We start from the raw sequence: 18282 nt of genomic DNA on the forward strand, positions 1-18282 counted from the left end.
TAGCTCCGGAGATTTTGAGGGATGCCTAAATGTAAGTGCATGGGTCTCTAGCACTTCGCGTTCATCTAAGGCTGTGTTCCTATACTCACCGTAGACGGCTAAATAGACAGCTAAATGGGCGGCGGCCATCTTAAGTCCCATTCCAATTCTCACGTAGCCGGCAAAGTAGACAGCTCCGAGAAAACCGCATCGTAGACAAATACGCAGGCTACTTTGCTGTCTAAACAGGATGACGGCTCAGCGAATCGCTCAGATAGATCAAATCTCGCCAGAATAGCCGTCTGCACCCAAGCAGACGCTTGGGTGCAGATGGCTATTCATCCGTCCGTCCGTGAGTTGAGCGTCTGCACCCAAGCAGACGCTTTGGTGCAGACGCTCAATGTGAGTAACGTTTATTTGTTTTTGATTTTAACTCGAAATAAGCCAGAAATTAGACGTGAGGTGGCACATCGTCGCGTAAAAGCAGTCTGAACGTGTTCCGATTCTCGGACAGCATGGGCTCGGTACGGTCTTCTAAGCAGTCTGCGTAGCCTGTCTACGTGCTAAGAATTGGAACACAGCATAAGTTCGGCTGCTGCGGCCAAGATTCGATCTAGCGATCTACGAGTGACCAGTGAAGCACCTGAGCCACTAGACCACCATGGCGAGTTTTATTCTTGATGTTAGTGAACGCCCTGCATTCTGTATTACTATTGTCACATATGCATTAAGTTTTTATTTCTCTTCATTGGGCCTAGAAGCCACAATTCCCAGCATTGTTTAAATTTCTGCGCAGGGTATAATTTACCACGGTATGTTAAACTTGGAATCCCACATCAAGGTCCGAACGTGAATATATTTACTGTTGACGATCCATGCTGGTTTTACAGCAAATTTAGATTTTTTTAGTGCATGCGAGCTTCACCCGGTAAACACATATTATATATTAATGAAAACATTTATTTGAATTCTGGGGATTCGCTTGCCATACCGACAACATGATTATGTGAAGTGTCGAAGTAAAGGACTTCAATCTGATTTCGGCCAACTGAAGTTACTGTCTAATCATCTTCGGCATTACTATCGGCCTTACCTAGATTCATGTTTGTACCCACGCCTACTTGCAGGTATTCTAAACCAGTGTCGTTCACACGCCATTTCAATACTTATTAGTTAGAGGCGCGAATTACGTAGGGGAGTGCCATGACATACCCCCCCCCCCCCTCCGCTAAACTCTTCCAGGAAAATTCGTGATAAATATATTTCAAGAAAAATGATGTTACTGGTTTGCGAGCAATCGTAGCTCTTATTCGAAGGCTCAATATGAAAAGGCACCCAGAAGAGCACCGATTACGCGATTACGTTAGATATCGGTGTTAAAGAGCATTGGCCGAATGAGCCGATTCACTCGAACTTACTCCAACTCAGATATAGCCGTCAGTCTGAGTCTTAGTGAGCCAGGTTGAGTAATGTTTCGGTGAGTATGAGTCCGAGTGAATGCGGTTGAACAAAATTTTTGTGAGTGAGAGTTCGGGAGAGTTCGTCTCAGAAAAAAAGCTTGATGAGTCTGAATCGGAGCGAGCCCTAAACGCGAAATACATTTCGCGAGTAAGTGTTAGTGAAAAGTGTTGCCGACATACGAGTTACCCAACGTACCCCGTGTACATCTAAGCACATTGAATTGCTCGCATTTAACCTCCATTGAAACGCGGCCTTCGTGGTCGAAAATCGAAGTCACGTTTACGAGATTGAAAGCGCCACGCTAAGGTGATCATAGGCTACTACGGCTGGTTGCGAGCAGAAACGAAGAATCAACCATGTTTTCTTCGCGCGTTCGCAGAGATCGAAATTGCGCCTCGCTAGGAAACTAGTCTGGCTGCCCTTGATCCTGCTGGTGACTGTCAGCATGCTTATACGGCTTCATGGTCGGCAGAAAGTCTCGCCCGTGCTACCATCCCGGCCCAGTAAGTATATCCAGTCAGTTTACAAGTACAGAACAGATACCTGGGCGAGTCCGTAATAATCCATGATGCCATTTGGAAGCGCAAAACACACAAGATACATGCGGAAAATGAAGATTTTGTTGTTTTTGTTATAGTTGTTATCATTGAGGTGATAGTTTTTTTTTTCATATGTTAGTGTGTTGTTGCACATGCACCCATTTGACTGTTACTTTTGCCAATTGGCGTGCGATAAAGCACGGCCGCTTTCTGACAAAGAACTTTAGTTTGAAGTGAGCGCTAATCTTGTCTAGCTCTTCTTGTGTATCTTGCGCGTTTCGCGTGACCAAACACCACCAACACCCACCCACCCGACCACCTCCCTCATAAGACCACCTCTGGGATAAGGCAGTTTACTGACGCGCTCTTGCAGGGTATAGGACGTTTATCTACATGTAACGACAGCAAATCAAGCACAACTGAGCTTTAAAAGCGATCACGTGTGCAATTTAAATTTTGGACCATAGGCGTCCGCACGAGGAAGGCAGGGGGGTGGCCGCCCCCCCTTCCTAGTTACCTGAGAGGGGGCGCAAAGTCAGCTCCACACATTAACATAGTAGAGAGGGGTGCTGCGACTTGGGGAGGGGGTGCAAAGCCAGCCCCATACATTGACATAATAGGGGGGAGGGAGGCAGCTGTGACTAACATTAGCCCCCCCCCCCCCCCTCAACGGGAACCCTGCGCACGCCTATCGCAATGTAAAGCATTGCGACATCAGCTGGTAGCGCACTGTTTAGGCACCTTGCCCTGGCAAGACAGCGATACGACGCTATATCATTCGATGGCGGTGATGTTCCGTACCAAGCCGAAAAATACCCATTCAGAGACATGAAAATTCCCCATTTCGGGGATTTTTCCCTGCAAACGTTGACGAAATTTCCAGCTTATTTCCCTGCACAACAGTACTAATTTACGCCCCCATCCACGCACACACATACTATGATTACAGGTGTCCGACGTACTGGCAACTTTTGAAGTCATGGCTAGCCCCTCCACTGCCACACAACAAGAGCACGACTTTATTATTTCATATACTGTTAGAACGCTGTACATTGTGGGCTTCAAGTCTAACACCAATAGTGAACTAGAAATTGCTTCGCGTAAATATCAAAAAGAAATCTCAAGGGCACTGCTAGCGTGGTGCATGAACCAGAACCAATTATATACAGCAGACGAAGGCGCACTGTGACCGCTAATTATCGGTAGTAATAGGAGAAGTTAACAATTCGTGAAATTCCCTGCAATGTCACGAAGATTCTTTTTTTTTCATTTTTTTCCCTAAAACCGTGTGTTGCTATTAACACACGGTTTTCTGAAAATAGTAACCTTCTGCTTCCAAAAGTAAGCACTAACTACGGCAAAATGACAATTTTGTTTTCTGCAATTTTTTTCTGGAACTCTCTAACATCAGTTATTAAATCAAGCCCCTCATTACATTGTTTCAGTCGGCATCTAAAACAGTTCTTACTAACAACATGTGACACCAGAATATATATGTATGTGTATATATATAGATATATGTGTTTAAATACGGGTATACGCATTTATGTGTACGTGTATGGGTTCTGAAGTGACACTGTATTAGTTAGTGATATATATGTGTTATGTTAGTCATTTAATCCAATTAGTCATCTCCTGTTTTATCACTTACATGTAAATATCTTGAACTACCATAAGTTTCAATAATAATTTTCAATACGTTCATTTTGTTTTATTCGCGTGCTGTTTTTTCCTTAGTTGCCAATCTTTGTTCTATATTTTTATACATGAATTCACAGGAGGTCCCCCTGACATTTTTTACTTTGGGACCTCCTTCTGTATTATATCAACATTTTACTTGCACTGTATTGTACTGAATAAAGGACATTTCGGTGACAAAATGACAGGCGAAAATTCCCCCCCAAAAAAAGGGGGAAAGTTCCCTGCACGAAACATCACTGTTCGTTGCGCCAGAGCTCACGACTACCGCCGCAAGCGAATAAAGCCAACGCGTCCGCATCCCTTCACCACTCGTCCAGTCGCTACACGCCGAGCTTTTCCACTGCTGCAGCGATGGCCATGGTTATTATATGCACCGTAAACGCGTTCAAGTCATGCGGACCATGCGGACTCGGTAAGATTCAGGCACCGGAAGCTCTTTCGTTACACTAAGTGATCTTATGTGTCACGATGAAGGACAACCGTCCACTGTGTTCAGCGTTCTGATGCTAACCATGGGAAGCTTCGGCGCGAAGTGTTCACAGTGTTAGAAATACAAACTGGAATAGTACCGTTAGAATTCATCGTTGCCAACCGCCTTGAGTGGGGACACCATAGACAGTTTTTCGCGGCTAGTTTGTCTATGCAAAACTAGAGGGTGCCAGAGCACCGAAGCGCCATGGCCTTCTCCTTGGTGGTGCGGCCGCAATGTGGCCGACCTTGTCCTGCAGCCTACAGCGAGAAACGGTGGTGGTAGCCTTGAAAAAGGAAAAGAGCACCTAATTGTTGTCAGCCATTAGGCGCAGTGTCTAAGAGAAAAAAAATAAATAAAATAAAAACTGGTGTTGCGGACTATGCGCTGCGCCCGCTTTGTTGGCTTTCAACCGGAGAGCGCCGGCGGCGAAGGTGAAGAAGTGTAAAGGCGAAGGACGTTAGATCACGTGTTCAATCATGGCAGCGCCCATTCGCCGCTGCAGAAAAAGGTCTATGCAGAGAAATGACTTTTCTCGCTTCAGCTAATGACCATTTTCACGGCACCAAAAACACCGCGCTTGTTGCTATAAGACATCAGGTAAGCGAGAAGAATGCGCAAAAAAAAGAAAACGCGTGCAGTGAATCCACATTGAAGTTCCCGTACTAGTCGACATGACGTCATGGGTTTCGACAACATCTGCTAGTTTTACGTAGCTCCTAATCAGTACAAACATACTCTGGTGTCTTTCGGGGGAGCGAGAGATATAGCACACCTGCATTTCCGATGGAGGCGGGAATGGTGTAGGCCCGTGTGCTCAGATTTGGGTGCACGTTAAAGAACCCCAGGTGGTCGAAATTTCCGAAGCCCTACACTACGGCGTCTCTCATAATCATATGGTGCTTTTATTTATTTATTTATTTATTTATTTATTTATGACATACTGCAGGCCCAGGTAAGGGCCCAAGCAGGAGGGGCATGGGAAGTACAAATTATAATAACCAGAGGGAAACAACATTGTAAGTATGGAACGGGAAAAGAAACAATACAAAAGTTGGCATATAAACTAAGCATATGCAAAGCATATACAAGGCAAGAACAAAACGGCATACACAAGGCATATACAAAGCATAAAAAACTTAACATCTTAACTGAGCAATAGCGTCAATATTGGACAGCTGTTCACAAGGCAAGTTATTCCAGTCTGTTATTGTACGCGAAAAAATGAATACTTAAATACGTTGGTTTTAGTGCTATAAGGCGTTAGGGATTCAGCGTGGCGATGCCTTGTCCGGTGTGCTTCGAGCGGAGTTATGAAAGGCGTTAAACCTTTTGGGACGTTAAGCCCCACATATCAATCAATCAATCATCATCAGAGATATAGCACACCAAGTTTCAGCCAATTTTGTTCCGCCAAAATAGCCTACATACAAAAAAAAAAAAACACTGAAATCTGAGACGTCAGCAGCTGGAGCGCCGCGGGAAGTTTAAAAGTGATACTTTTGACATTGATCTTTTTTTTTTTCAACTAGTAAATCTATGATAGCGCAATGAACGAAGCATGCCTTTAAAAGTAATTTATCAATATAACGATTTATAGCTTCATGTTAGTGTCCCTGCAACGCAAGCGTTTATTTCTTTGTTTTTTCTTTAAATCCTTCAAATCTTAGATTGCTCCCGAGCAGTTCCCGAGCCCTCGCTCGTCGCCTGCGCGAACTGCTCGAACAGGCAGCACGCGACGACCACCGCGTTACGAGGCATGCAGCGGGTGCCACCACCACCCTGGGGAGCCGCGGACGTCTGGGCCTACCCGAACCTATACAGCGATGCGTTCGCCGGCAATCCAAGGCCCCTGGTGTTCGCTCTCGTCATGACGTCCCCCGACAGGCGAGAACAGCGGAACGCCATCCGCGAGACCTGGGGTCGAGAGAGCAGCTACCCGAAACATATGTTCCGCCTCGTCTTCTTCATGAACATGGTGCCACACCAGAACGAGACACAGATAAAGGTGCCCGTTTTTTTACACTTTATTAGGCATTAGCTCAGTCCGACGATATTCTTTAGTCCGACGTATATTCTTTTACGACGTGGATTCCTCGTTTGAGGACGCGACAAACTTTTGTCGTTTCAAAACACAATTACCAAGAAAGAGACTACAAACACTGCAGCTCATAGTAAATTAAACCTTTGTGTCGCCTGACGTACTTTTGCATCACAATTCTGTGTAAAATATTTTCGAACACACGATCGCTTTGGTGAAGGCAGTATTAAAGGGGCCTTGCCACGCTTTTTGAACATTCCGATTGTTATAGCGCAAGCTCAGAACGACGACAAAGGGAGAAGACTTCGTTTCTTTGTCGTCGTTCTGGTCTCGCGCTATAACAATCGTCATGTCGTACCAACTAGCTCGAACCGCCACGCTTTTAAGTTTGAACATGCGTCACAAAATGCTGCCAATCTGTCATCGACGCTCCTGTGAGCATGCGAGGCAAACGTTAGAGCGCAGACGCGGCAGGAAGCTCGAGATTAAACTTCAGTTGGCTACAAATTGCTCACACTTCTCTTCACAAATCAAGCCACATAACAATGTACAACCACGTCACACACCCACACAACATGGCCATTGTCTGATTAAAACGTCCCGAGAGCTGTATCACTACCACGGCTACCGAGGTGTCCGCGCCGCAGGCCGTCCCGGGGCAGATAAGTGAGCCGCGTGCAACGTTTAAGCTGTAAAGGCTTGACCCCACGCACCCGTCGCAGCGCGTCGGCGCGTAGATTTTCGACACGGTGCCGCGCCCTCTCTCTATGAGAGAGTGGGCGTGCAGCTTCGCGTAGCCACGCTTCCTTTCCCTCTATAGAGAGAGGGCATGACGCTGCGTCAGAAAGCCCCACGCTGACGCGCTGCGATGGGTACCTGGGATCAGGCTTCAGAGGCCTGACCCCGATGGATGGATAGATGGATGAATATGGCTGTACCCTTTAGATCGGGCGGTGGCTAGCGCCACCAAGCCGTAATACCTAATGAACCAAAAACTATATTTATTTTTTCCCCTTAAAAAGTGAGTTTGAGGATTCGTACTTTGCAGTGAAGAGTTTAATTTTCACTCGTGCCCTGACTTTAGCCGCCAATCAGATAACCTCCTTCTAGTTAAGTCTACCCGCTTAAAGTTTATTTTGCCCTCCCGGTCCCTAAACCCCAGTGCTTTGAAAAACTCTGCGCCATCATCCTGAACTATAGGGTGAAGCCCTTTACAGAACATTATCAAGTGTTCGGCAGTTTCTTCTTCCTCTCCACATGCACTGCATACTGTGTCTACCGCTTCCTATTTGGCCCGATATGTCTTGGTTCGCAGTACTTCCGTCCTGGCCTCAAACAGTAGAGAACTACCCCGAGTATTGTCATAGATCCTTTCCTTGGCAATTTCCTGCTTAAAAGTTCGATAGATCTCTAGTGCGGACTTCTTAATCATGCCCATTCTCCACATGTCAGTCTCCGTTCCCTTCACTTTCTTTTTAACCGATAGTTCTTTTTGGTTTGGCCACCTGCTGTTTTCTAAGTATTTACCAATTAACTTCCTGGTTCGCTTCCTCCATTTTGTATCGACATTCTTCATGTACAAGTAGCCGAAAACCTTCCTAGCCCAACGCTCTTCCCCCATTTCTCTCAATCGCTTCTCAAATTTTATCTTGCTGCTAGCCACACGTACGCGTTCCAGCGCGTCAGCACGTGGTTTTTTTAAAGTGACGCCGCGCCGCCTTCCTATAGAGAGAGAGGGCGCGAGGACACGCGAAGCTACGCGCCCCCTCTCACCATAGGGAGGGAGCGCGGCGCCGTCTCGCAAAGCCACGCGCTGACGCGCTACAACGTGTACGTGTGGTCGGGCTTTTAGAAGAAAAGAAGAAAGTGCTCTCTTTTGCGCCCCGCTCTCCTGTGTCGCTTTCAGTGCTCTCACTGGGACTAAAGGAGCGAGAGAGGTCTCGGAGCGCGCGACAGAGCTCGAAGTTCGGTTAACTTCACTGTCAGCCGTTATAACAGCAATATCGCCTCATTCAATCTCAGTGACTGAGTAGTCTGCGTTTTGCGCAGCGGCAAGCTGTGATATTCGGCATCACTTTCCATTACAGGCCGAAGTGAATGCATACAACGACTTGGTGGTGCAGCCGTCCGGGTCCTTGTCCTCGCTGTCCTCGCTGATGACCGAGTGGGCCACCGAAAGAATATGGATCTCGCGGCTCGTTCTCTTGCTCAGCCGCGACGACTGCTTCGTGAACGTTCGTGCGCTCCTCACAAACGCCTATCAACTGATGCGCGGAAACTTCGACGTCACCGGACGGCGGCGTGACGCCAAACGCGTTGAGAACGCCAAACGGAGCACCGCCAAAGGAAGCCACGTCGCGAAGGAAGACGTCGAGGACGCCGGCGGCAAATACCGACGCAACGGGCGGGATCATGGTGTCGCGGTGGATCTCGCTCCGTTCGAACCGTGTGTGTTGTTAGTGCGAGGTTACAATGTCTTCCGACAGTTTCAGTCCGTCTGGGCTTGGTTCGACAGCAACGCCTCGTTCGCCGACGAAAGTTTCTTCAGCGGGCGCATAGCCTTGAAGGCCAAGGCAACCCTCGCCCACGTGGACGCCGTCGGGCCCTGCATGGGCGAGCGTTTGTCGTCGACGTTTCGGCGGAGCGGTACGCTCACCAGTTGCGGACACCCGGTCGTCAAGGTGAGAGCCTTGCACAAGGAGCTCGTGCAGCGGCTGTCGAATGCAGCGAAGAAACGCAACGAAACGGCGCTGCTGATTGCACAGTGGAAAAGGGCGCTCACGCCTGAGCGCATCGATTGACATGTGCAGCCTATTATGGACTGCTACTCATTGATTCAACCCCTCATTTTGTTGCTGTTGTTGTCAGATAGTAAGGTTGATGTACGTTTTTTAAACAAAAGGGCAAATCATATTTTTTGCATACAGTAAATATTTCATCACAGTTGTCCGATCTTGTGCCGATGCCCCGAAGTGGGTTGGGGGCCGCATTTTAGAATGTACGTGTACTGTAATGTCGGGGGTTTAATATCCCGTAAACACGATATTATTATAAGCATCGTAGCGGTGGGCTCTGGAAATTTCGACCACATGAGTGTCTTAAACGCGTCTTAACATCTTCGTAATTTTTCCTCAAGGTTGTTAAGCAGTACTGATATAACGTATGCGATAAGCGATCTGTTCTATGATTGGTTCGCGAGAAAACACGCAGAGTTAAACACAAAAACTCAGCCCAAGTTTCTCACACTCTAACGTTATAACTGAGGTACGCTTAAATTACAAAAATGAACCAACCCAGTGCGACCTCGTTTTGCGCTCTATTTATATACTTCATCGGAGAATCAAGCTCATGAGTGTAGCCAAAATGAGAGAACAATAAAGTAAGCAAATATTATATTTGTATTTTAGCTTCTTCACTATATTTTATCTTCCTTTCTTTACAACATTCCTTTTCATTCAAACCGCACTTCATTACATGGTCCGAAAAAAAAAAAACGAACACTTTTGGTGTAAGCTCTGGATGGCCGGTAAATCAATGGATCAAGCAAACAATCAATCAATTAATTAATCAATCAGCCGATGAATCGATCAGTCGGTTTGTTGGTCACCAATTTACTGGTGATTACGGCATAATTCTCGCTTGAAACCAAAACATGCTGCTTACAGTGGTATCGGATGGTTCTAAAATAATTAACTGAAGGGCATATCACGAATAAGTTATGACGCAAAAAAAAAATTACTCTTTTGAGTCACATCAAGCGTTACATGAAACTGTGATGAAGTACCATTTAAGGAGATTTGACAAGTCAAAACATGAGCCGCCAGCTGCTAGGCCTGGTCGATAAAAGCGCTGTTCTTCGTCACGTGAGGCACGAAGCGCGTGATATATCCCCATACCTTACGTAGTTGCCTGACGTTTTCCCTTTATTTTGGTAGGCATCATGCACGCAATTGAACAAGCCGCATAAAATTTTGTGGGCGAACAAGATGCACAGCTCAGTTTACAGCCGAAACATTTCGCTCATCGAAAAAAAAAAGTTTTAAGTGAGACAAAGACGAGGCCATAATGAAAACTAACCGCCCGTGCAGCGCATAACTTTCCTCGCCATCTTCAATCAGGGCCCGATAACCCCGAATGAAGCCTGATCTTTCTTCTGTGCCCAACACCAACATGCAAATGGCATAGTGGCGAGCGCTGGTTTCTGTCCACGACTGTTTTACGGTCATACAAAAACAATGCGCTTAAAATAATGGCTGAACTAAAGCACAAGCTGGCAGTCTCAGAAGTTGTATGCTATGAACTCCTCTAGACCGTACGGTAGTCCAACGTCTCTTTCAAAGTAGTTCCCAGCGTTATCGAGCACTGCCAGAGTAATTCTACTAGTTTTTATAAAAAAAAAAAAAACAGGTTCAATCTGTAAATTTTGCGAACCATTACTTTATCTGGGTGCTGGGATGCCTATGTGAAGTGGCCACAAGCATAAGCAAGCTTTAGAGCACGTGTAGTATTGAGAACGTTTGCTTCGGTTCTGTGTTTCGCGCCTGCGCTTCTGCTCCGCAAATGTGGACGGCGCGCGCTGCAAAGATATCTCATGAACTTTCGTACGATTTTTTTTTGTCTCGAGCTGTGTCTCGTAAATATAAAAACGCCGGGCCAGGCCAGGCCAGCTCTTTGCACAGCTACACAACACACATTACGGTAGATGAAACTTATTTTTCTATTGAGGAATGGGGAAAAATGCAACCGATATACTTTGCGCTCTTACCTTCAGCTTTTTTATTGTACGTGCATCCGTTACACTAGCATGAACGACAACAAAATGTCTGGGTGCCTGGCGCCCTCAAAATGAATATATGTTTGACATTCAACGCAGATTTTCGGGCTAGTCGGTGGAAGTAGAACCTGGCCATTTTATTAAGCGAAGCACGTCTTCGTCTCTTGTGTACGTTCTACGGTGCTTGCTGAGGTGCGCAAGTGCTTCGCATCCATGGCTGAACTGGCCCCTCCTAAAAAAACAGTAGTGAACAGTAAAACCCGTCGCGTTGGTCTAGTGGTTGCGATGCTCATCTGCTCTTCTGAAGGTTATGGGATCGAATGTCGCCTGTGGCAGCCCAATTTCGACGGAGGCAAAATTCTAAAGACAGGCGTGCTTATATTTAGGCGCACTTTTAAGAACCCCGGAATGTCGAAATTTCAGGAGCCTCCCACTACAGCGCCTACAATTATCGTACCTTTGTTTTGGGAAACCTCAGTACAGTTTCAGGTTATTGTTCATTTAAAATATCGGCTTTAATACAAAGATTCACGGTTACTAGTACGCAGACAAGGGTGCCGAAGTCGAGCGACTGCTCGACTTTGGGACCATTGTCCAGCACCTGTGATGCGAGAAATCGTCATCGCGTGACCAACCCACGTATACTTTCGGGATCACCCAACATCAATGTTTGAGTCTTATTATTTAGATTATCTTTTTTGCTCTTTCTTTTGTCTTTTACACTCTCTTTCCCTCACGGCATGGTTCCAGAAGAATTTCCTCGACGAAAATGCTTCACATCACCCAGTGGCTTTGTTTGAAAAATTTCGCCCCCTATTATTTTGGCCACCAGAGAGTCTGTAACACTTTTTCAAGCTCCGATAATGGTGCACTGTCTACGAATCTTCCAAAGTGGCATAATCAAACTAGAAGGCACACAATATCACATTCCCAGAAAGAAAATAAAGTAATGTGTTGTTTTAGAGTCCTTGTAATTAATTGTAGTTAGCATTTAATTAAACACTTAATCAATATGCAATGAGAAATTCATCAGCTGTAGCACAGTGGACGCTGGAGCCGATGTTTTGACGTGTGGACTTGACTTTTTTTTAACTTGAACGCAGGCTCCCATCTTCCTCTTCCTGTCTTGCTCTCGCATCACTTTGTAGTCTATCACGTTTCATTTTGATCTAAAAAGTGAAATAATATACGCTCCGAAATCGTTTGCACTTAGTTTCTGGTTGCATTCATTTCTAGAAAGGAATAGACGTATATTTGACGTTCGTTCTGGAATGGGGCACGTCGAACGACTTATCGAACATCGTGGTGCCTTTACCAAAGGGATCGGCCACAGTCACACACCGCACACTGAGGTTAAGTCAAGTCGTATTGACTGCACAGTAGGTTGAATTCACTGACTGAACGATGTATCTTGTTTTCTGTATTATGCCACATTTTGACAACTAGCATAAATAGCTTAAAATTTGCTTGCGGGCTTGTTGGTTGGTCACATTAACGATAAACGGCAGCGCACACCTAGTTAAGACACAAAAACGTAAATACGAGGACAGTTGAATTATTGTGTCGTCCTTTTAGTGTGTGAGTCTCAAGCCGGTGTACGCTGCCATTTGCATAAATAGGTTGCATAAAGTAATGCAGCCATCGCCGCTGAAAGAGGTATACTATAGGGAAACGCATTAAAAGCCCACTGTAGACTTCGCCGTTGAAAGACGTTCTGGGCGCTACAGGAAACAGCCTCCGGCACATGCAAACATGAAAGACCTGTCTTTGATGGTATGCAAGTTTCGCCGAGACATTATAGAGTAAGACAACTCGAGGTGATCAAATTAGGATACGCTCTACCAACGAAATTACGTTTTATAGCTAACAAACTTCTTCGTCCAAGCGCCTACTAATATTGTCCTTCGCTACACTGAAATTTTAGGCATGGTGAAATATGGTAATGCCCACTATCGTTAAAGTAATAATTCTTGCCCGTGTCACGCCCCTTCACTCACTATAGCAAATTGTTTCTCATTGTAACATAAATTTTATACTTGACCACATCCGCGTGGATAGTATTTGAATTTATTTCTTTTTTTTTCATTGGTTGGTTGATCTCTTCAACGTAACGTACATTACTGGCTCAAACTTTCTCTTACAAGAAATTCTAGCTTTTTTGTGAACGCAGGCCTGTTCACTTAATGAAACCCTGCTCTTCTACACAGTTAAGAGATAATGTAACACCTGCATCAAACATGTTGTACGAGCGGCGTGTGGGAAAAACAGTGTTGGCTACCTTTGCTTGAGGTACACGTCTTTGCAGACATCTCTGGATCAATCACACGCTCACACTCTGCATAGCATGGCACTCAGGCGATCCCCTCATTTCATACCGCAAGCTGGTAAAGTGAAAACCATGAATATTTGCGAGAAAGATAACAACAAGATGTCAACACGCTCCACAATCAGTTTCTCCTGTTGGGGTATTTGCTTTTTATACCGCGAACTTCTTATCGAAAATGACCACCGGCGTCGTGCCAAGGCCGTGCCGCCAACACGCCACCTCGAGACACACACACACATCAAACGCACGCCATAAAATCTGTAACGATTGCGGCTAATGAATTTTTTTTTCTACGCAGCCGCAAAGAAATACTCCTTCGGGAGTTTGATCAAAAGCTTTTAGCAGGAAGAGGGCTTTCTCAGTTCGAGTATTGACGTGGCGTAATTATACACTGGCTCCTAGTGTTTCAAACGACACATAGTGGCCACTAGGTATCTCGCACGAAACAGATCATGCGGCTCAGTCGAAAAATTCTCCCAGTCACGTCATTTCTCACGAGCACCTTACGTTGCGGTGTGAATGATGACGTACAATATATGGAGCGCTGGGTATGTCAACACTTAGACATCGAAGAGCGGTATGCGAGTTGAAAATCTGACCAATTTTTCTGTCCATTCCACTGGATTACCTCAACACAAAAACCTAATGTCTCCAACAAACGCTGCACGCAGTGCAGCGCAAATGCAGACTACGAACACATCTTGCGGGACTGTTAGCAGGTTTTGAGTGCTCTGTGATGACACTAACAAGACACAGAGAACCACTCAGGCAGAGCAGTTGCCGGCCATGTCTGCCAAGCTAACCCCGCCTGTGGCGACACAACCCCCCCCCCCCCCCTTGTTGCTCAAAGGCCTTTTCATTCCCATAAACGTGCGCACTGGGGAAACAGGGGAGGGGGTGCCCTCTCTGGTCCCCTAGAAAGAGGGAGTGGAGAGGAAGAGCGGAAACATATCCCCATACACAGACTTCGCCCCCCCCCCCTGAAGGGGAACCGTGCATGCACATGCCTACGCTCGTCACTCACACAACGTCCGGGAAGGTGAGATCCCCCGCCACGCCAGCTTAGGGACTCAACTCCGAGCAGTGAAAGGGAGCTGAAGGGATGGCACTCAGTCCGTGAACAATTGACAGAGAAAATGCCGTCCGGGAAAGCGTACCCACCGCAAGGAAGAACCACCCGCTCCACAAACATAACCATCGCTATTACGTCAATGAAACGGAGGATGGTACCGACGAAGGACCACTCGCGATAGTTCTCGTGTCGCGTCATTCATGAGCTGCCATTTAGATGATTTTTAAACGTCGTAGTTATTTAAGCTGACCATTGTTTAGAGCGTATATAAAGCTATCATCATCATCAATTGGCACCTGCCTTCTTCATCTGCCTTCTTCTGCTTCGCTCCCAGAACACGTGCGCCGAGTTTTCAGGTGCGGAATGGAATAACTTTGACGGGCGAGAAAACGAATATTGAAAAAGAGGGAGACAGAAAGAAAGGCATGATGGAAAGAAGGACAGAGAGAGAATGATACAGATATAAACAGGCACAGAGAGACAGAAAAAGGTGAGATCAAGAAAGAAACAGCGAGAAAGAGTAAAAAAATATAAAAAGAGGGAGGAAGCAAGACAGGAAGACAGAAATAAAAATAAACACAAATAAAAAGGGATATAAAGTCCAATGAAAAAAAAAGAAAGAAAAACAAAAGAAACGAAGCAGATAGTTCACGCTTGGTACCACTAGTGCGAAGCTGCCGTAATTTTCTTCGTTGAAAATTCAAGCATAATTAGGATGTTATAATCTGCTTCTCCGAGTAAATATTGTATGTAAGCCTATATTTGGGGCATCTCCCCGTGACGTCCTTGATGGAGGCGCTGAGTATATCTAGATCACATCACGGAAGTTCGCAGCGGACATCTTCTAGTCCGTTCCATCACGTCGACTGAAAGACCTGTAAGCTCAGCCCCGACTACCACAACTGAACCCAACCAGGTTGTAGTGACCCAACTACGACATAGCGGCACCTTCTGCAGTACCGACAACATGGATGAGGAAGATTGGCTGGCCGAGCACGAGTAGCCAATAGGAGCAAATCGCTTAGTTCGACCGTAATGTAAGTGGCTCATAAAATTTCCTTCTGATCGTACACTGTAATGTCCCGTTGAAAGTGCGGCGGTTTGGGCTAGTTGTTATGACATGACGATTGTTATAGCGCGAGAGCAGAACGAGACAAAGGGACTAGAAGCGCTCGTCTCTTTCTTGTCCCTTTGTCGTCGTTCTGTTCTCGCGCTATAACTATCGTCCCGTTAAATTTTCCTAAGCCTTTCCGATGCGCATTTTAGTAAACTGTCCATAGATGAGTGCAATCTATGTAGCTTGATGAAATGACCAGGAGACCAAATGAGATGCAAGTGGAAGAGTTAAGATGAATTGCGGCGTTTTTACTGTAAATTGTTATCGAACTATATTGCATGTATTGTATAAATTGTATTTTGTTATCGAACTGTATATAATTATCTTCATGTTATACTTATAAGCTCAATTCCACAACCCACACAAATTACATGCAGTATTGATTTGCTGGTAGCCAGTATTCCTAAAAACTAAACAAAACTGTTTTGAGATTTAAAAAAAAATTGTATTTTCTTCACCATATGGATCGTGTATAGCAAATATTTCAATCAGAGGTAACGTTAAGGAACTTTAGGCAATAATAACGCGTAATTCACCACTGCCTCAGTGTTGGCGGTCTCTTCCTTAGTGCACAGAACTATTGAAAGTAAGTTGCATCTCCAAATAAGGACACCGTGTCGTAAAGAGGTAAGGCAACAAATTAACTGTACGAAAACAACATATACATGTTTTTTACGCCTAACAGTAAAGCTCACAGTCTAAAAAATACGGGGCGAAATTCGCATCAGAACAGCAGTCTCACACAAGTCGTTCATGTTAAGTTTCCACACAGCTGAATTACAACACAATCAAAGGGTGACATAACCTTTGCTGTCATGAAATCCGCAACAATAAATAACATTGTTTCAATAGTGTGCTCTACCTTGCGTTATTTTTTTCTTACTCGTCCTTTATTGGTATCTTTAGAAATGACCTTGTACAGTGTAGCAAGGCAGGAAGAACACAATTAAGTGAAAATAAAGCGGAGGTTGACGAGCTATTTAGTTGAGGAAAGGCATAAACATGTGCTATTTGTGTGTGCGTAGATGCGTTTGTGTCTTCACAGCAGTTTTCTTTGTGCTGGCGCTCGCGCACACCGGCGTACACGCACATTTGTTTTTGTTGCAAAACAGTCCTGTTCTACAGGCAAAACACGCTTTACAGGAGCCATTTACCCATCGAAATTTTATTTTAGAGCTGTGGCTGTTGGCACTAAAATAGTTAGGCAATTCACCATTGTGGCTAACACTAAGTCAAGTTAAGCATACAAAATTCTTTCCTTGGATGTGAATGTGCTCTTTTTGTTTGTTTGTTTGATTGTTTCTCAATTAGTGGCAAACACTTACAGTGGCACACTCTTACACGGAACTAAGGTCACCACAACCAGCGCACAACTTTCAGTCCTTGAGTTCACTGGGTAATCAAGCCAAGCAGCCAGGAACAAAGTTATTTTATTGTTTCTTATGAGTATCGTATTTTACTTGATACCCAAAGATAGGCGCTGGATGGCGGTGTAAGAGTGGGTATCTTGCGTCATTTAAAGAGTACGCAGTTAATCAAAATCATGTACGAAAACCGAATTTCGTTTTTGCAGAAACAGCCTTGCTTACATTATCTATTAAATGGCACATTCATTTCATAATATAACGCACCAACGCTTTTTTTATGTCCCAACATATGCTGCCGAGGTTACTACGAAAGTAAAACCAAAAGCATAAAACGAGTACGCAGCAAAGTTTGTAAGTAGACCTAATTATTTAAAAATATTCAGAAGATGATTAGTTACGTCACAAAATCCCAACTAGTATTTACATGTATATTTCTTCAAAAAGTATTTGTACGTTCTCGTTCTTAAAAAAAGCTAGAACTCTTTTTTTTATTAAATGTATGTAAGGAGAGGTTGGTGCCAATGCGTGGCACCGGCTACTGCTCTTCTTTTATTCAGTAGCAAACACAAGGCTATACATACGTACATAGCACAGCACTTACACAAGGAGTTCACGTTTTTGCACACTGAGTGTCCACGCCACACAGAAATGAGTCCACACTGCGTAGAACTGTGTCTGCACCACACTGAGTTTGTAAAAAAAAACAAAAGAAATCCACACAAGTAATCACGTCAATTTAAGTGTTCACACAAAAACGTGAAAGTTCAATAAAACGTCTAAGGTGATCTTGTCGCTTAAATACTGACATGTTTTCAGAAAGTTTTTCACAAAAATATTGTAGTGAAGCAGGAAAATACTGTTTTGAAACATACTGCCGTTAACATTTGTTTTTTTTTAGTACTTTTGAGCTATTTCTGATTCATCTAGAAAGTGAACGACTGATCGAGCTGCAGTGGCTTGTAGCTTTTCTTTTGGCCATAGACCCAAGATTTTTGCAATTGATGGAGGTCGCTTATCCAAAAAATTGAGTTTTTGGAAAAGGTTCTTTCGAGGTAGATCATGATTTTTACAATTCAGAAGAATATGCTCCACGTCTTCTTGATCTTCTCCACATGAGCTAGAACTCTTCAGCAAGTACGTAATATTTTGCTTATGCCAATTGCGGTAATGTCGCTACCTTTTTTGTTTATATTTCTGATTACATTCTCAGTTGAATTACGCTACAAATTTAGTTGCTAATAAGCCACCCAAGAAGGAACCGTACTCGCTTGTAATCAACTGCGCGAGCATGAAAATATTAACTCTCTTTTCACTTGCATAATAAAAAAAGACTATCAAAATTAACCCAAGGCGAAGTACTATATAAAGCAAGATTTTTTATTCCCAATGTGCTAATGATGTGTCGTGAGTTGTATGAGGGGGCGTATTTGTTTTCA

The 18282-nt window shown here is 44.7% G+C and overlaps 1 protein-coding gene and 1 long non-coding RNA gene across 2 annotated transcripts in view; one reads left to right on the top strand and one right to left on the bottom strand.

The window, feature by feature from the left end:
• The window catches only part of LOC142814296 (uncharacterized), a 96790-nt gene that overhangs the window by 5641 nt on the left and 72867 nt on the right, over window positions 1-18282 (bottom strand). The gene's annotated exons all lie outside the window — the stretch shown is intronic.
• LOC142813923 (uncharacterized) lies at window positions 5826-9025 on the top strand. The gene is made up of 2 exons (XM_075891880.1): window positions 5826-6157; window positions 8278-9025. Exons 1-2 carry the CDS (start codon window positions 5909-5911, stop codon window positions 8989-8991), a joined length of 963 nt encoding a protein of 320 aa, XP_075747995.1. The 5' UTR covers window positions 5826-5908; the 3' UTR covers window positions 8992-9025.

This window comes from Rhipicephalus microplus, chromosome 4, assembly GCF_043290135.1.
Source record: "Rhipicephalus microplus isolate Deutch F79 chromosome 4, USDA_Rmic, whole genome shotgun sequence".
Lineage (NCBI taxonomy): Eukaryota > Metazoa > Arthropoda > Arachnida > Ixodida > Ixodidae > Rhipicephalus > Rhipicephalus microplus.

Bases quoted from the DNA above. Each gene is read 5' to 3' on its own strand.
- LOC142813923 (XM_075891880.1), top strand. From the start codon at position 5,909: ATGCAGCGGGTGCCACCACCACCCTGGGGAGCCGCGGACGTCTGGGCC. The intron at 6,158-8,277 runs GTGCCCGTTTTT...TTTCCATTACAG, and splicing joins AGAACGAGACACAGATAAAG to GCCGAAGTGAATGCATACAA.